Here is a 19,059-nt window from a genome sequence, read left to right as displayed (position 1 = left end):
CTCTTAAATGCAGTGAAAAGAACACAAACAGGAGAGATCAAAATAACAGATCATGTCCCAGTATCCACAAAATTTGAATTCATTCCAGCTGAATATGCTACTCCAGTATGGTATTTCACTCCTATTCTCCATCAATCAATAAGAGAAAGTCTGACTAAAACATTAGTGCATTTTTTTGTTTTTTTGTTTTTAAGGAAAGAATGAGTTATGGCTCATTGTGGGATGAGGGCACTGAAGGCAGTGATGAGAGGAGCATCTATACAGGAAAAATCATACTTAAAAGATCACATAGGACACAAAAATCACAACTGCAGCAGGAGGTTCCTCTTCTGGAACAAATACAAAGAGTTATAGGATCGAGATTTAAAAAAAAAAAAAATCGCAGATAAGGCAGAAATAATTGGAAACCACAGAAATAAAGAAGACCGTGATAAAGTCGTATTTAAAACAAATAATGTATGAATTTTGATGAAAGAGGTCTAAGTTCTTAGCCACAAGATTAAGAAATAAAAGAAAAGAGGCAACTATAGCTGCCATTAGACTGAAACAGGAGAAAAGGTCTTTTCTACAAAACAAATTTGTGATATAATATTTTAAATAATTTTCCTCCTCTATACTTCCTCAAAATCCACCACCCTTATAAATGATACAAATAGAGAAGTGGGGTCAAGATCCCTTGGGGCCTGCTGGCCAATTAGAAGAGGGTGGGAACCAGCCATATAAAGGGTATTCCACCCACTGTGATATTTCTACCATGGTTCACACCCCACAAGTCTTTATTTATGGGTGTACAGGAAATATAACTATCAGTACTGAAACGACTAGTTTAAAAAGTGCTTCTCAGTTCAACAGTACTACCATTCTTAAGAAGACTCTCCTGACCAATGGATCATATTTCAAAAACATCAATAAAAATGCCATACTCTTAGATTTAGTTTTATTTTACTAATATCTCTTTATTATCTGCTCCTTCTTGTTCAGTTCTGGCCTCAGGATAATTATGTAGCATTTGGGAGCAAAGATACAACCTAGTAACCCAGCACTGGAGGACAAGATGGAGAAGATCTCCACAGCCACCATGTATTTTCCTTTCGTGCTTAAATAGGAAGGAACAAAAGACATCCAAACACTGCAGAAAACCAACATACTGAAAGTGATGAACTTGGCTTCATTGAAGCTGTCTGGCAACTTCCTGGCCTGAAAAGCCACAGTGAAGCTAACAATGGCCAAGAATCCCAGGTAGCCCAGAACAGAATAAAACATAGTGACAGAACCTTCATTGCATTCCACTACAATTTCTTGAGTAAGGGAGTGCATGTCAAAATGTGCAAATGGGGGAGTAGTGCATAGCCACACAGCACATATAGTAGCTTGAATAAAGGAGCAGCCAAGAATGATAGAGTTTGTGAATCCTTTCCCCACCCATTTTCTCATGCTGCTCCCTGGCTTGGTGGCAACAAAAGCCAGAATCACAGTTATCGTTTTTGCCAATATGCAGGAAACAGCTACAGAGAAGATGACACCAAAAGCAGTTTGTCTTAAACAGCAGTTCACTGTTTGGGGCAGGCCAATGAATAACAACGAGCAGAGGAAGCAGAGTAATAGGGAGATAAGCAGAGAGTAGGTGAGGTTTCGATTGTTGGCTTTGACAATGGGAGTGTTCTGATGCTTAGCGAAGACTCCAAACACCAAAGCTGTGATCAGAGAAAAAGACAAAGCTAAGAAAGTTAAAAGGATCCCCAAAGTTTCTGTGAATGAGAGGAAGTTGACTCTCTTTGAAAGGCACTGATCTTTGTTCCTGTTTGGATACTGACCTTCTGGGCATTTTGAACACTCATCCATGTCTGGAAATAAAGAAGAAGAAGAAGTTTATGTGTCTATCCCTGCAGCATGTCATAACTTTTCTTTTTTAAAATATTTGCAGTCTCTGTCCAATTAAGTTAATAGATCTGTCTCTAATGCTTTGCGTTCTGTGCATATATTGCTTTAATTTGAAACCACAGCTCTGTTCAAAGGTTTATGCAATGATTAATGCCAATGATTTATGCCAATGATTACTGTAACTTTGTGTGGCAGAGGAAGTGGAGGGTGGATATCCCTATCACCCTTCATGTGTTGAGGGCAACTCCTTGCAGTGGGCACATGCGTAGCCTCCCCATGCATTTAAAACCTTAATTTTACAAAGAGTGGGGGGAGGGATAGTTCCATCGGTAGAGCCTGATACTTAATCTCAGTGTTGTGGGTTCAAGCTCCATGTTAGGAAAAATGTTCCTGCATTGCTGGGGTTTGTACTAGATAATCCTTGTGTTCTCTTCCAACTGCGATTCTATGATTTGGCATGAACTAAGTCACTTCCAACTCTATGCTTCTATTTATCATAAATTGCATTTTTAAATTTCAAACCTCTCCCTTTGATTACTGATATAATTTAAATGATACTTTGGTGGGATATGTGGGTTTTAGTCACTGCTAGCCATCTAGTTTTTCCCTCAGATGCCAAGTTAAGCTCAGGTTGATGCTTAATCTCACCATAATAAAACAACTCTCTATGGATTTATAATAATTCTGGACTGTAATATTTTGTCTAGACCTTTTCAACATGTTCAGGGAGTGGAGTGTGTGGCAAAATCAAAGCTGAATATCAGCAATATTTTTTGGGTGAGTACAAATTTTACCTATTTTCAGGGACTGGGACTTGTACATTAAGAAAAGCCCCAATAAAATAGATAATATTTGCCCTCCCAGTGCAAAAATGACACTTGCAGGGTAACCGATGACCCCGTGAAAGTGGGGTTCTGAAATGGTGAGCTGCTTCGATACTATATCTCTCTAAATACCAGATTTGTCTAGATACCTTGTTTAGATACCAGAGAGAAGGTTGATAAGCTTGCTGACCTCTGCAGCCTTCCAGCAGGGAATTTTACACTACAGTGATATTCAAGGCATAACAGGGCAAGGCAAAACATACATTATTTGTACAAGATGGATCAGCCTCAGCCAGAAGTTACAAAACAGGGCCATGAAGAGGACCGGGGGCTATGAACAACTACATCAATTACCAAAAGCGGTTAGATGGTGTTATGATTTACCAATATGTATCAAGATTATACCAGTATATTTACCAGTATATAACAGCAATGTTTATGTCCTGTGGAATTTTAACGACATATACTGTCATACCTTAATAAATATTTTCTTTGCCAGAATGAAGATAACGTTTTGTTATTAATTAAATATAAGTATTCAGGGCTATATGTCTGGAGCATGTTAGGGGCATACATCATGGCTGGCTTGTCACTATCCCAGAATTAATTTAGAGAACTCAATTGATAATAAATCAAAACCAATGAAAAGTATTTTAAATTGCTTATATCTTAATGCTGCACATTATATGTCCTACCCTTCTGGTCTGAAATCTTCCCCTCTGGACATGGGGCACAATCGTAGCAACAAAATTGCTTTCCTTCCTTCTTCTTTTTGCTGTAACCTGGATGACAATTGTCATTACACACAGCAAGAGGCAGCACCTATCCATAAAAAAATGAGGGTGTGTGGATCTGTTTTAAATGGATTTGTACACATAGGGGTTGCATCCAGTGCTAGTCAGACTCTAAGTAGACTCATTGAAATTAAGGAACCTAAGTTAGCAATTTACATTAACTTCAGTGGACCTATTCTAAGTAGGGCTAGCACTGAATACAAGCATAATTCGGCAGTTTCCACCTGATCACGTTTGTTTGCATTAGACTGTCAAATTAGACTGAGCATGCTCTTCAGTTTGCTACGCCCATGCATTGTTTGTTTTTGAAATCCAGACTAATACTGTGTACAGTTATGAGCAAAAATATGGTGTGGGTGTGGGTGTTATATGTGTGTGTGTGAGAGAGAGAGAGAGGGAGGGAGAGAGAGAGAGAGAGAGACAGAGAGAGAGAGACAGAGAGAGTTTCATATTGATTTCCTTTTAGCTTTGAATATGAGAACTAATTGAATGTATGTGTATGTACGTATTGCTAATTGAGTGTATGTGTGCTGCTATACCTATCAGGCAGCAGAGGAACCAACCCCCGCGGCAGATTGGTAGGAATGGATAAGGCAAGGGAAAGTCCTTCCCACCTGCTTTTTATACAATATTTACAGAGAGAGGCTTGAGAATGCAGCCTCTTGGAATAATGGTGCTGTCCCAAGTGAGTCTCCACCCTAAGCCTCCATCTCTCCTACTTCCTCATGCGTCATCACCATGGGTGCTGAAAAGTGCCCTCTGCCTTTGAGCTCTTTGCTCTCCTACTTTCAAGGCTCACAGAGTTTTGGGAGAGGGGAGATTCTGGAATGCTTTCTAAAGACACTGTGTCTGTCAGCTGCTGCCGCCCCCCCCCCAGTGCTTCCTCCTCTTCTTCTTCCTCCTCCTCCTCTCCCATTATTTCCCAGCTTTCCCCCTCATCTGCCTCTGAGCTGTGATCTCCCTCAAACCCCTGTTGTAATTCTGAACTGTCTTCTTCTTCTCTGGAAGGTTCAGGCTGGGGAGGTGGTCTCCACCATTCCTCCTCTGCCCTGTCCCTGACAATACATATATACAGTACTATACTATACAGTCAGATCCCACCTGATTGAATATGCTGTCCCATCTGATGGCCTTTTCATCCAGAATGAACTCTTGCTCTTGTGACAATTGTGGATCCATCCTTCCCACTTTCACTTTTAAGAAGGATTGGTTTGGGGAAATAACCCAGTTTATAATGTCAAAGCCAGCAGTTAATTCACCATTTTCATTAAACGTGATGGTATCCCCAGCACTGTTGTTAAATGTGATTTTGCTTAGGAAAGAGTGAAGCTACATTGAAAAAGTCAAACACAAATGAGAGAGATATTACCATTAATTAAGCACAGAGTTATGTTTCTTCCTGCAGCAGATCCTCTGTTGTGCTTGGTTTTTGTGAGTAGCTGCATCCTTCTGTAAGGATATTTGATTTTTCAAGTTCTTCACATGCTTCTAATCAGAGGCTTACTACTGTAAATGGGTGTTGAAAATTGGCTAATTTGGGCTGGGAATTGTGTTTCTTTTAACATTGCATTTCACCCAGAAAGGGTAAATCTGGAGCAAATATGCATGGGGTGGATACACTCTCTTATTCTGATGACAGTAATGTCATGTAGATTCTGTAATGGAATTATAGCTCCTACAGGGGTGACATTTGTTTGGAAAGTAGCTGAAGTCATGAAGTCATGAAACAATGGACTTTGAATATTGGTGGAAAGGAACTGGAATTATACAAATTAAGCAGATTCAATGTCTACTTCCAACTGGACCATACAAAGAAAAAGTATGAGACATATATATGATTTATGGATTTACATGATCTCACTGCTCCTCAATTAGTGAAGAAGAGAAAGCATCAGAACATGAGAAAACCCAAGTTTTTAAAGAAAGAGATGTGTCATATTTTATGCAGAATTCCTTCTCTTACTATACTCAGTTAACCAAAGGGCATCACGTATCAGCCTGGCCATGACAGAAGAATGACTTTATGTGAAACATTACCTGCCAGGATTGACAATTTGGAAGACCCATTCTACATTTGTTCACCATTGTTCTGTGTTTGGATCTCAGTGAGAACATCTTACGTATAGCATATGCTATGGCATAGACTGCATTGTAGTTGCTGTAGCTTTTACCGGTCATGTCCATTTCAAAAAAAGTCCCAGGGAGGCTTTCCAGCTTCTCTCCACCAGTACAATGATCAGTATTTTCCTTGTTCTCCTTAGATAATAAGCAGCTGAATGCCCTTTCCCAGAAAATTCTGATGAACCCATCTCCTTTTGCTGTGCTAGGATGTAATGTTTGAATGAATTCTCTAAATCCCAGCACTTCATTTGTGTGAATTGCAAAAGATAATGTGCCATCAAATGTCCTTATATCAAAGTACCTCTGTAATGACTCCAATGAGAAATCCCATTGGGCTGTCATAATCCATACTTTGCCTATTGATGCCTCTGTTATATCTTCCAGTACTGAATAGAAATATGCGAACCACATCAGCCATGTAGTGGTCTGAGGCTCTGCATTTACAACAAATACTTTGACTTTTGAGTTGGTTAGTGAAGTGGCCTTGGACTGGATGGCATATGGTGATTGCATTGCCTCTATATTTTGAGAAATAGTTACTGCCTTTTCTATGTGGGCTGTACAGATTCCATGCCGAGTGAACATTGGCATCATGGTCTGCAGAAATTTTTCTCCATCATCATCGTCTGATACAATGATCCCAATCCATGTCCATTGGAAACTCAAGAGCAGCTGGACAATCCCTTTGTACTGATATTCTTCATTGGGCACCATTCGATAGAAAGAAGGGAACTGGGTTTTCATGCAAATCACTGGAGCTATTACACAATAGGCAATCTAAGCAAAGAAATTTGTTAGAAAATAAAACTTTTCTTAAAATACAGTTACTTATTCCAAACGTGTAATAAGAAAAAGCCAAGTAGAAAATCCTGATTTAAAAGTATCCCAGTGTTATTACTTGGGAAAAATGTGAAAGGTTTCATAGAATAATGTTTTTGAATTGGGTTCATTATCTTTCATAACCTAAAGCTTTCCAAACTTTTATGCCAACCTCTTTGCTATCTTTCAAGGTTAAACTGCAACTCTTAGGCAGTTACTTTTATCTGGAATTAAATCCCACTGTGCAAAACAGAACTTACTTCTGATATAAAGGAAGATAGAAACCTATGGACACTTTTTACCTCTTCATAGTGAGAGATTATTTCTGCTGCTGCTGTTATTATTATCATTATTAAATTTCGTGAACTAATTCTTTAGTTTTATTTTGGGTATCTGGTTGTGAGATAAATTAATATATATTACTTTAATTTGGGGAGAAATGCTGAATTTATTATTCAACCAAGCAAGATTTCTCTCTGTGTGTCATCTGAAGTAACAACTTTCAATGACTTAACATTTCATTTTTTTGATATCTATATTGCCAGTAATAATGGGAATCAGCACCAGCAGCTACATGATGAGTAAAGTAATTTGATGGACACACTCGGTTATCATGGGGGATGAAGAAACCATGTCACACAGTAAAAAGTCAGTGATTTCTCAAAGGATATTGTAATCTTCTACAATCTGGTGTCCTCTAAATGTCATTGGACTTAAATTCCCAGCAGCATTACCAACAGTTAGTAAAATGTGACATTGCTCCAATCTCTCCAGGACTGCTGGTCTGGAGGAAGCACCCAGCCAGGTGCAATAGCTCATGCTGGCTGGGGATGATGAGAGTTGTAGTCCAACTTCTTGGACAGGAATAAATGAGAATCATTGCTTTGTTGTACCTAAGCAGGGGATCTTCAAAATATGTGTTCTCAGTTACACATCTCTTTCAAAGAGGAGCAAAGAAAAATAAAGGTTTGCATATACGTTTAAAGGTTATTTCAGTAGCCAACCTTGTGCCCTCAGCCATACCCACCATGATGCATACCCACCATGATAAGGGATGATAGAAGTAACATTCCAACAATATTTGGAAGACACCACATTGGCTACCCCTTTGTAAAATATTACCCCATTAAAAACAATAATCAAGAGCCATGCACACATTGTACCTGTGGAATCTTATAAATTCCCAGGATAATAGCCATATGTAGGGAGACTTCAGAATCTATTCCTCCAATTACAGCTATCATATTCTTTTTGTTGTCACATTTGAAGTTGGGGACAGTCCTTTCTGAGGTGGACAGAAGTTTCAGGATGTTTTGATGAGTCATCCTTGCATTTGTGTAGCTGTCATAGATTTGAAACCCCAGGCTGACATTTGGTATGATTTTTGCATCCTCATTGATCTCCTTCACTGCAAATACTAAGGACAGGACATGCTGGTAGTTTTTCACTGCTAAACTAAAATAAAAGTTACATTGTGAATCAAACAGATATTCAACATCACATGAAGCACATATTTGAAAGAATGCCACAGTGTACATTAATGCAGTGTGTGTGTGTGTGTGTGTGTGTGAGAGAGAGAGAGAGAGAGAGAGAGAGCATGCACACATGCACACATATCCATATTGTGGGGAGGGTATGAAAATATAAAATAGACACATTCTTTTGAAGAGTGTTGATTGAGATTAGAAAGTTTTTTCAGGTGGTGATCAACCATCTTTTATATCATATAATCCAATGAATATTTTAAAAAAATATTAATTTACCATAAGGACAAAAATCTTTTATATTCCTCAATGTGCATGCTTTTTTTCATGAATTCAATTAAAAGAAGATGTTTCCATTGTTTTCTCTTTTTAATTTACCATCTCTCAAGCTGACCAACTGTGTAAGCTTATGCAACACTGTATGTGTTTTATGTATTTTATGTTCATTTATATTTCTATTAAACAAGTCACACAGACTGTTCTGAACGTGCATATTTTTCTACAAAATATTTTTAATTATGGTGACATGATCTATTGCATATTTTAAATTTAAACAATAAGAACCATCCCCTTACGTAATTTCATCTACAAATTTTGTTGTTGGGTGTTCACTGAAGGTTATTTCCTCAAACATAAAGCCAAACAGAGTAGCCATCTCTCCAATGATAAAGTCCCCTGTCTGATAATACTTATATTGGAAGTGAAATAGATCCATCATGTAACACATAAGACTCTGTGCCTTGCATTCAGTTGGAGGCATCAGCATCCACAGAAATATCAGAAGCAAAAAAAGTAGCATTGCCATCTGTGGGTAAACTTTGACTCAGAATATTCAGTCTGTATCTATCATCCTCCATCAGCTTGGATGCAAGTTTCAGTGGCTCTAGCTTCTCTTGATAAAACAAAACTGCCCACCATCAGGCTGGTATATGTCTGCTTGATCACAATCCATCGTAGTGATATTTTAAATACACATTCTAAATATATTATTCATATATATTAAAAAATATAGGGCATTTAATATATATGGGGGAAATTACATGGAAGAATGAATTCAAGCAATTTTTAAAGATAATTCTAGTGTTTATTGTCATGCCCCTGGGGTATTGTGCTGTGCAGCAGAAGGCCAAAACATGCCTAGAATTCACTGTAAGTTAGTAATACATTCATGACATTCTGTTTCATTATGACTGCTGCATTGTGGCTACAGATTCAAGTAGTTTGAGATATTATCAATAAATGTAGTTTTTATTGGTTTTCAGAAGCTGCAACTTGCAGCTTGTATAGAAGAGTACCTTGATTAGTATAGGGATAACAGAAATATGTGCAGAGCTGATATATTGGAATGGTGCTGAGAGCAGGCTCTGTTACAGGAAATAATTCATTCAAATCAATGTGTGATAGTGTGCAGTTCTTTCCCATTGTGGGTGAGTGGAAGGCTGGTCTTCTGCATGTCCAAAATGAGAAGTGGTGAAGGGCACATATCTCATGCAAGCTGGCCAGTGGGAAATGGGTACAGCTTGACTTTAAAGGCTGGGTATTCGTCTTCCTACAGGAGTTGCAAGGCCGGTTGGCACCTATCCAGTTGCTGCAGAATGGGATTATTTATTTGCCTCCAAAAGGGAGGAGGAGTAAGACCTTTGTCCCTATGTCCCAAATCAGCTACACACATTCTTATTTTTGCCCACTCAGCAAAGCAATGCTGGATGAATAGCTACCCCCTATACCAGATGGACCACATGGGTCAGCTACATGAATCTGTGGTTAAATCAGTAGGTCACAACTGGCAGGAACAGTGTGTATTAAAGAGGGAAACAGAAAAATGATGTCGGTAAACATCTTTCAGTCACTGTTTGGAGAGGAAACGGGTGGTTCTGTTAAACCCTAAAGGGTTACTGGTGCTGAGGCACATTTGGGAGGGGTAGGTTCAAATGAAGGTGGTGGCTGGGCAGCTTCAGGAGGAAATAGACTATCCTGATCCATTTCAATCTGGCTTCAGGCCTGGGTTTGGGATTGAAAGAGTCTTGGTTGCACTGAGAAAACTTTACTGGCAGAACAATGAGCAGGGGCTGCTTTTCGGTAATTCTCCTGGATTTCTCAACATCTTTTGATGCCGTTGACTTTGGGATCCTACTAGATTAAATGTGTGGGCTGAGAAGAGAGTTTCTGGTAATCCCTACAGGATCATTTCCTCTAGAAAGTGGCATTGTGGGAATACTGTTTGACCCCATGGCAGTGAAAACATGTCTTTAATTTTTTTCTGCCTGGAGTGCACAGGACTCCAATTACGTAGCAACAATATAATGACAATTTAGAGCAGGGATGTCCAACAGGTTGATTGCGATGTACTGGTAGATCCCCAGGAGGTTTTGGTAGATCGCAGTCAATCACTGGGTCCCTTTCCTTAGCATTGGTAAAAGAGAATCCGGCCCTGCTCCCTCGCCCCACCCTCCATTGTTGCACGATCTGCAGAACGGAAGACTGAGTTTACTCAGTGAGGCAGCTTGTTTATCCAGTGATCTGTTGTTGAGTGGCTGTTCCCCTTTCTCCCTTGAGCTTAGGCTTGAATTCTCAAAAACTGGGCTTTCATCCTCCTTAAAAATAGCTCAACGACTTCTTTGACCTTAACCCTCCAGAAATAGGGCTTTCTTTCCTAAAAAAAAGCTCAACAACTTTGACCTAAGCCCAAAAAGGGGGGGTTTTAATTCTGCGAGTAGATCGCAGTCTCTTGGGAGTTGGCCACCCCTGATTTAGAGGATGCTACAATAAAGGGACCATTAGACAGCCCAGTTAATTTGGTCCATAACAGGTTTTGTATAACTTCTATTCACAAATGATTTTATATGTAAATTAATTTTCTATTTATTTCTTAGAAACAGCAAAATAAATTATTTTTTGTAAAAATAGCAAAATTGCACTGTGTGCTCTTGTACAGAATTACAGCAGGGAGAACCTTATATGAAATTTAACTTTTAGTAATAAACCTTTGACTTTTGTACAGTATCTCACAGCCTATTTTAGGCTGAACTAAATATAGCTGAGTAACACAAACTCACACAGACATTTCACCAAAGTTACAAATATTGCACAAATTTTTTTGTGGGGGGACTCAACCATTATCACAAACAATACCTAAAGAGCTATTTCCAATGTGATTTTTCCCTGCTGCCATGATTAAGAGGAATGAGCAGCATCAATTTCCCAAGACCTTACAGAAACAGGTAGATTGTTGCTAATATCTTTTTATTAGTTGGTCCTTGCTGTTCAGCTCAGGTCTTATAATAATTATGTAGCATTTAGGGGCAAAGATACAACCTAGCAATCCAGCACTGGAGGCTAAGATAGAGAAGATCTCCACAGCCACCATGGATTTTCCTTTGGTGCTCAGGTATGCTGGAACAAAGGACACCCAAACACTGCAAAACACCAACATGCTAAAAGTAATGAACTTGGCTTCATTGAAACTATCTGGCAACTTCCTGGCTAGAAAAGCTACCGTGAAGCTAACAATAGCCAAGAATCCCAGGTAACCCAGGACACAATAAAACATAATGGGCGACCCTTCATTACATTCTGCAATGATTTCTCCAGCCAGAGAGTACATGTCAAAATCTGGGAATGGAGGAGCAATACAGAGCCATACAGCACAAATACAGGCTTGAATAATGAAACACCCCAAAATAATACAGTTTCCCAATCTTTTCCCCAACCATTTCCTCTTTTTGGATCCTGGCCTAGTGGCCATGAAAGCCAGAACCACTGTGATTGTTTTTGCCAAAATACAAGAAACAGCCACTGAGAAGATCATACCAAAAGTGGTTTGTCTTAAATAGCAGGTCACTGTGTTAGGATGGCCAATGAATAGCAAGGAGCACAGGAAACAGAGTGATAGAGAAATGAGCTGACAAAAGGTGAGATCCCGATTGTTGGCTTTGATGATGGGAGTATTACTATGTTTAATGAAAATTCCTAACACAAAAGCTGTTGCTAGAGAAGAAGACAAACTGAAAAAAGATAAAGTGATGCCCAAAGGTTCTGTGAAAGAAAGGAAGTTCAGTTTCTTAGGGAGACATTTATCTCTGTTTTTATTTGGAAATTGACCCACTGGACACTGGAAACAATAGTCCATATCTGAAAAATAGAACAAAAGCTATTAGTCCCTTAGTAATTAATGATGGGCAAGCTGTGCTATTCTCAGTACAAAAATGAACTGTCATTTATAATTATAAGACAAGATTTGAAAACAATCTTATTTCCCCACCCGCAACAGTCCTATGTTGATGTTTCAGCATTTTTAAAAAATATCTTGACTAATTAAATGCATAGTTTGTTAAACACTCAGACTACAGATGAGCAAATCTGTATTTCCAGACCATGTCACTTTTGCATGTTTTGATCCCAGAAAACTATTCTTCCAAAGACCTCAGTGATTGGGAAGGGATATAAGGTATCAAACAGTTCCAGAAGTATCTTTGACCCAAGTTGTTAAGGGTCTTTTAAATTAATACAAGAATCTTGAACATTGACCAGTAGTGTATAGGCAACCATTGCAAGCTTTTGAGCATCCACGTTTTGTGATAGCCGGTGCCCTTCAACAGTTTTTATAAACCAGAGGAACCAGGGTGCATTTTTAGGTACACTTCCAATGCCTACACCAAACTTGCTTTCATCTGTAATCAATAAAGTTGTGGCCTAAATGGATCCCAATACATGTTTCTTCTGTTGGTTGTACTACATTGCATACACCCTGCACAGCCTTCACTGCACCTGGGTCCAAAATCCCCACATACGTATCAAATAGGCATGAATAGGATTGTGCTAGGACTGGTGGCATGTCATTCATGACCCTAAACATTTTCCACCTACGCTTCTGGTCTGAAATCTTCCCATCTGGACAAGGAGAACAATCAAAACAACAAAATGGTTTCCCTTCTTTCTTTTTTCTGCTGTAACCTGGATGGCAGTTTTCATTACATCTGGCAAGGGGCAGCACCTATCAAAAAAGAAAGAAAGAACTGTACTTGCAAAGAGAATCAAATGGATTAGATTTCAAATTCTAAACAGGTGGAAATAACTCAGGAAAATATGAGCAAGGTTTCAAGTTTAATAGAGAACAGATTGGTTTTCAAAGGATGCCTTGGTATAACAACCTTCTGATCATTGCTGGTCCCATATAAGCATAGTGACATAGAAGCTCAGCAGTACTTGGTCTGAATGAGCAAAACATACTACATACAAAGCTACATTTTGGGGTGATTTTATGAACCAAAATAAGTACTTATTTTCTACTACTGTATATATAGAGAGAGAGAGAGTAGTAATGTGTGTCTGTGTGTGTGTGTATGCTAATTTCTCTGTCCATTTTCTATGTGGCAGTTGTAAAAAAAATCAAATTCCATTGTAGGGATCATTAGGAAAGGAATTGAAAATAAAACTGTCAATAACATAATGTTATTATGCAAATCTACAGTGTGATCACATTTGGAATACTATGCACAGTTCTTGTTGGCTCACCACAAAAATGAAATTGCAGAATCGGAAAAGGACAGTGAAAATGATCAATGGAATAGAGCTACTTCCCTATGAAGAAAGGTTGCAGCATTTTGAACTTTTTAGTTTAGAGAAAAAGTGAGTAAAAGGTGAAATAATTGAAATCTATAGATTTATGCATGGATAGAGAAATGTGCCTCCCCCCCCCCATAACACTAGAAGTCATGGACATTCAATGAAGCTGAATGTTGGAAGACTCAAGATGGAAAAAGTTATTTATGCAGTGCATGAATTAAGTTCTTTTTCAGGACCAACTTGGTTGGCTTTAAAAATGGATTGGACAAATTAATGGAGGATAAGACTATCAGTGGCTGTGCTATGGCAGATATGCTCTGCCGCCACTATCCAAGCCAAAAATGCTTTTGAATTCCGGTTTCTGGAAGCCGGGGCAGGTGGTGGTGGTCGTGCTCTTTTGCTCAGGTTGTGCTTGCAGGTTCTATCTGACTGGTCACTGTGAGAACCAGATTACATTATCCATTTATATATCTCAGTTTTTTCTTCTTGTTGTTTGTTCCATATAATTCCCGAGAAATGCTGGGTACTTTCTCCTAGTTTGCTCTGTTTTGACCCACCTGATTAAATGCCATGTGCCATGTGATGGCCTCCTTATTAACTGTGAACACTTGATCCAGCACAGAATGTGGATTCATTCTTCCCACATTCACTTTTAAGAAGGATTGATTTGGGAAAGTAACCCAGTTTATTATATCAAATCCAGCCGTTAATTCACCATTCTCATTAAAATGCACTGTATCACCAACGGTATTGTTAAATGACATTCTCCTTAGGAAATGATGAAGCTAGAGTGAACAGAGACAAAATGAGATTTTATAAGGTGCAAGTCTGATTTTACAAAATGATTAAAGTGCAACCCCTCTCCCCCCAGTCTTTCATTCTAAAACTATATGCTTCAGAAAAGGGATGTGTTGTGTTCAGGTATGGAAATGTAATGTATATATAAGATATTATGTGAATCGCTCAGAACACTTCAAATCCCTTTGTGATTGATTCATGCTTCATATAAGCCTGAGGTTCCTTCTACCCCCATGAACCTCCACAGCATACTGGCTGAAAGGTGGTCACCAATCAGGTTTTTGGATGCTTGGATACTTGCCAATGCCAAGCCAAAGTGTGCAAACCATTGCCAATAAAAGTCAGTCCATTAGTGACTAATATTTGCATAGCTTTTTCCTCCTCCCTCTGCTCAGCTGCACATTGTAAGTCACGATTTATGTGAAAAAGTACCTTCCAAGGTTGCACATTCAGATGATCCAACCAACTTCTGTCTGGCATTGCTCTGTGTTTTAGCTTGGATGAGTACATCCTATGTAAAGTGTGTGCTATGGCATGGACTGCATTGTAAATGCTATAGCTTTGACCAGTAAAACTCATTTCAAAAAGAGTCCCAGGGAGGCTCTCCAGCTTCTCTTCACCAGTGCAATGATTATTATTGCATTTGTCACTGCATTTGCTGATCTGATTTGAATCAGAGAAAAAGCAGTTAAATGCCTGTTGCCAGAAAATTATAAGAAAACCATCCCCTTTGGGTGACTTAGGATGTAAGAACTGCAGGAATTTTCTGAAGCCCACTACTTCTTTTGAGTGCATGACAAAAGACAAGGCCCCATCAAAGACTTGGATATTAGATGTCCTGTGCAATGTTTCTGAAGAAAAATCCCACTGAGCTGTCATGATCCAGACTTTTCCTATAGATGTCTCTTCGATGCCTTTCACCATTGCAAAGAAGAATATTGTCCAAGTCATACATGTAATGGTGGCATAGTCTGCATTTACCACCAAAACATTGACTTTGGAGTTGGATAGATAGCTGGCCTTGTGCAAAATAGATTTAAATGAACTCAGTTTATCTATAGCATGAGATATGGCTGGTGTCTTTTCACTGAGGGCAATGCATATTCCACATTGCAAAAGCATTGGGATCAAAGTCAGCATAAACTTGTCTCCATTATCATCATCCTTTGCAATGATCCCAATCCATGTCCATTGAAAATATAAAAGAAGCTGGACAATCCCTTCATACTGATATTGTTCACTGGGAACTGCCCTGTACAGTGAAGGGAGTTGATTTCTAACATGCATCACTGGAGCAAATGCACAATAGGCAATCTAAGGGGAATAAAAATCAGAAAATCACTAATTATAATATTTAATATACTGATAAGATAATATCATCATTAAAATAATGTGAATATATTATTTGCTTAACTGAAAAATAGCTTATTCTTAGGGGAAAGCACTTCCCATGATATTGTCTTCTTTCCTTCACACACAATTTTATTGCCAGTGAACTGCTTTTTTTCAGCATGGAATATAGATGAATTCTGGTGATTTTGTGGTTAATGTCAAAAACTCTTGAACTCTAGTCCTGTTTTGTTTGTGAGGGTGAAATTTGTAGTCCTTTCCATCTTTTTTCTATGCTGAATTTCATGTTCAGCTATGCCATGGCTTTAGAATTAAGCAGCACTCTCCCATTGTTAACTTTGTGGCAGAAGAAGTAGCCATACCACTAAGGTAGCAATATATTATAGTGAGGTTTCTGTTGAAGACTTCCTAAAAACTGAAGTTACTGCAGATTAAAAACAAAACAATGTAGACCATGTATCTAGAGCACATTGAACCTGCTCCAGAAAAAATCCAAATTGTTTCTTATTCACCTTTTCAAAGTATAATTCAATGTGCTAGTGCTCATCCTTTGAATGCAGGCACAGCTTGGAATATGGCTATTTGAGACAACACCTTTCACCCCATTAACCTGTCTATGCACTAAGACTTTCCTCAGAGGTCCTCCTGCTGGTGCCCACACGAGCCATAAGGTGGTGGTTGGTAATGGGTCATTTTGGTTGTAGTGCTGCCTTCTGGAGCTCTCTCCCACTGGACATTCACCTGTTGCCTATGATTAAAATGTTCTTTAGGCAATGGAACACTGGTAGAGAAACTCTGGCTCTTCTAATGTTGCTGGACTACAAATCTTGCCATTTTTGAACACAGGGCTTGCTGCCTGGAGCTGATAAGTGTTGTATTCCAGAAACATTAGAAAGGCTAAACATTGCCCAATGGTGCAGTAAGCAAAGAAGTTGCCAAAACCAAGGTTCTTCAACCCACCATATTGTATATATTTTTTTAAAGTCTCTCTTTTTCACTATCCAAATATTAATATGCAGGTTGTTTCCATTTTTAGATGTGTTGTTGAACTCTGTTTCACAAGCACAAAATGGTGAGAAATTGGAGACAGTGGCCTTTTTCTAAATTTTCTGGATTTTCTGGAAGGAAAAGCAGTTGTAACTGTTATTTTCTCTCATAATGGCTTATCCTACCTGTGGAATTTTGTAGATGCCTAATAGAGTAGCCATGTGAAGGGAGATTTCAGAGTCAAGTCCCCCAATAACAGATATCAGCTTCCGTTGCTTATCACATTTGAAGTTTGGAACAATTGCTTTCTGGCTGGAAAGAAGTTTCAAGGTGTTTTGATGGGTCATCCTTGCATTGAAATAACTCTCATAAATGTGGAAGCCAAGACTTGTATTTGGTAAGATATTGGGATTCTTATTCATCTCCTTCACTGCAAACACCAAGGACAGAACATGCTGGTAGCTTTTTGTTATTGCCCTAAATGAAGATTAGTGCTAAGTGTGAGACAGATATTGAGTCCTATCCTAACCATCTATTTGATAATTACTTTTGATAGGACACAACTGGAGACAACATCATGACTGCAGATGTGATTAGGTTTGAACTGCATACCTTTTCTAATTTGTAGAGAACAAGAAAAAAAAACCCCATTAATGAATTCATAGAGTAGCACAAAGCAGGAGTACCAACTTGAATAAAATATTGAGGGGCCCAGGTAAGCCCTGCCCTGCTTAACTGATCACAACACACACACACACACACACACACACTAACTATATGAATGGCAATGCCCATAACTTTGCGGGGGGACTGGCTCCCTAAAATATTTTATTGGGGAGAGCAAAGGGGCCTAAATGCCTAGGAGTTGGCTCCTATGGCACAAAGTTTCCAGTTTGGGAATTCATGAACATGTTTAAATTGTTCATATCATTACTAACAGCAAAATTTGCCTTCTCTTCAGTCAAAGGTCCCAGAATGGGTAAAGGGGTGGATCTTCAGCATTCACTAAATGCTGTATAATGAAGGTACAGGATGGGTGCCAATGGGGAAAGAGTTCCACAACTTAGGAGCTGATGCAGAGAGTGCCCACTCTTGGGCTGCTACCCTTCTCTGTGCAGAGGAACTACCCAAAGGACCCTCTGTCGATCTTAGCACCCCCCGAGAAGCTCTGTATGGAAGGAGGAATTCTTTGAGGCATTTCTGTTTCTGTGGCATATTTATAATCAATACATATATATTTTATGCAACTCTGCAAATTGTGTATATACCTGATTAGGTGCTGGTTATTTCAGGAACTCTGGAGTGTATATGCATATAATATACCAGAATTGTTTGTATTTTTAGAAGACAGGGATCAATAGGACTTTACCTCTTATTGAAACTAAGAAGTGAGGTAGAAATAAGAATGAAAATTATAAGGACATCTATTGATATCAGGCAGGTTCCTTCACTAGACTTTTTTTGGTACCTTGTAAAAAAATCTTTTGTTAAGACAAACCTACCCATATAAGTAAAATGCTGGTGTGTGTTTGAATCTTTTTTTAGTTTAATACTGGTTTATGGTTTTAAATATTTATTTATAACTGTTTTACAGATATTTTATCTCTCTTTTTCATGAAACAGTTATTGTAAACTGAGTTTCTTTCTTTTCACAATCAAGCTATATATAAATTTTATGAAATAAAAAATAAAATAGGATTGAGGAATTATGTCTGACAACATGAGGGTTGTAGCCAACATGTAGAACAAAAACCACATAGATTTTAAAAGCGTGCTAATAAGACTAAATGCTTGTACAGCCTGCTTTGGGTCATTGCAGTGCGTGTATCACCTACATAAGGCAATTCTAAGCTGGGCTGTCACAGTAGAGCTGGGGTAAGGGGTATACCTTACATAAGTCCATCCAAAAACTTTGTTGCTGGGTGTTCGCTGAATGAAATTTCATCAAACATGCAGACATACTGAGTAGCAATCGCACCAATGGTGATGTCTCCTGTCTGATTATACTGGTATGGGAGCTGGAAGGGATCTGTCAAGGTACACATAACACTGGATGTCTCACATTCACTTTGAGGAAGTTGCAGCCACAAAATAAGAAGCAGGAGAAGGAATTCTTCCAACATCTTGGACAATGCCCAGTTCCATTTATTATCTACCATCAGCCTTGTTACAACTTGCGTACATCCATGGCTCCAAATGCTTTTGCAATGGGGATTGCCACATATCTGACTTAATGCTTCAGTCCACCCAACATCCCATTACTAAATGTCACAGAGTTATTTTATAATAGATTTCAGACTATGCTATTAATTCTGTTTGTGAACTCTACAGTCCACATGGGGTTTGGCAAGATGGATGGTGACATGTGGTAATTTGTGATAATTGAAGTGTTCAGAGCCATCTTCCAAGAGTATTGCATTTTGGAAGATTTTACTT

At 38.7% G+C, this 19,059-nt stretch overlaps 1 protein-coding gene across 1 annotated transcript; it reads right to left on the bottom strand.

Annotated features, from left to right (window-relative positions):
• Positions 1–945: 945 nt before the first annotated feature.
• LOC310662581 (vomeronasal type-2 receptor 26-like) lies at positions 946–18,746 on the bottom strand (the record flags this gene model as incomplete). The annotated part of the gene is made up of 5 exons (XM_083409520.1): positions 946–1,844; positions 3,401–3,527; positions 14,719–15,600; positions 16,809–17,100; positions 18,517–18,746. The coding sequence occupies 5 exons, from the start codon at positions 18,744–18,746 to the stop codon at positions 946–948; spliced, it is 2,430 nt and encodes an 809-aa protein (XP_083265646.1).
• Between the last annotated feature and the right edge of the window lie 313 nt (positions 18,747–19,059).

The sequence above is a fragment of the Podarcis tiliguerta genome, assembly GCF_965153285.1.
Source record: "Podarcis tiliguerta genome assembly, chromosome: 13".
In the NCBI taxonomy this organism is placed as follows: domain Eukaryota; kingdom Metazoa; phylum Chordata; class Lepidosauria; order Squamata; family Lacertidae; genus Podarcis; species Podarcis tiliguerta.
Note: the sequence above shows the minus strand (reverse complement) of the source record. Positions and strands in the feature narration are given on the sequence as shown.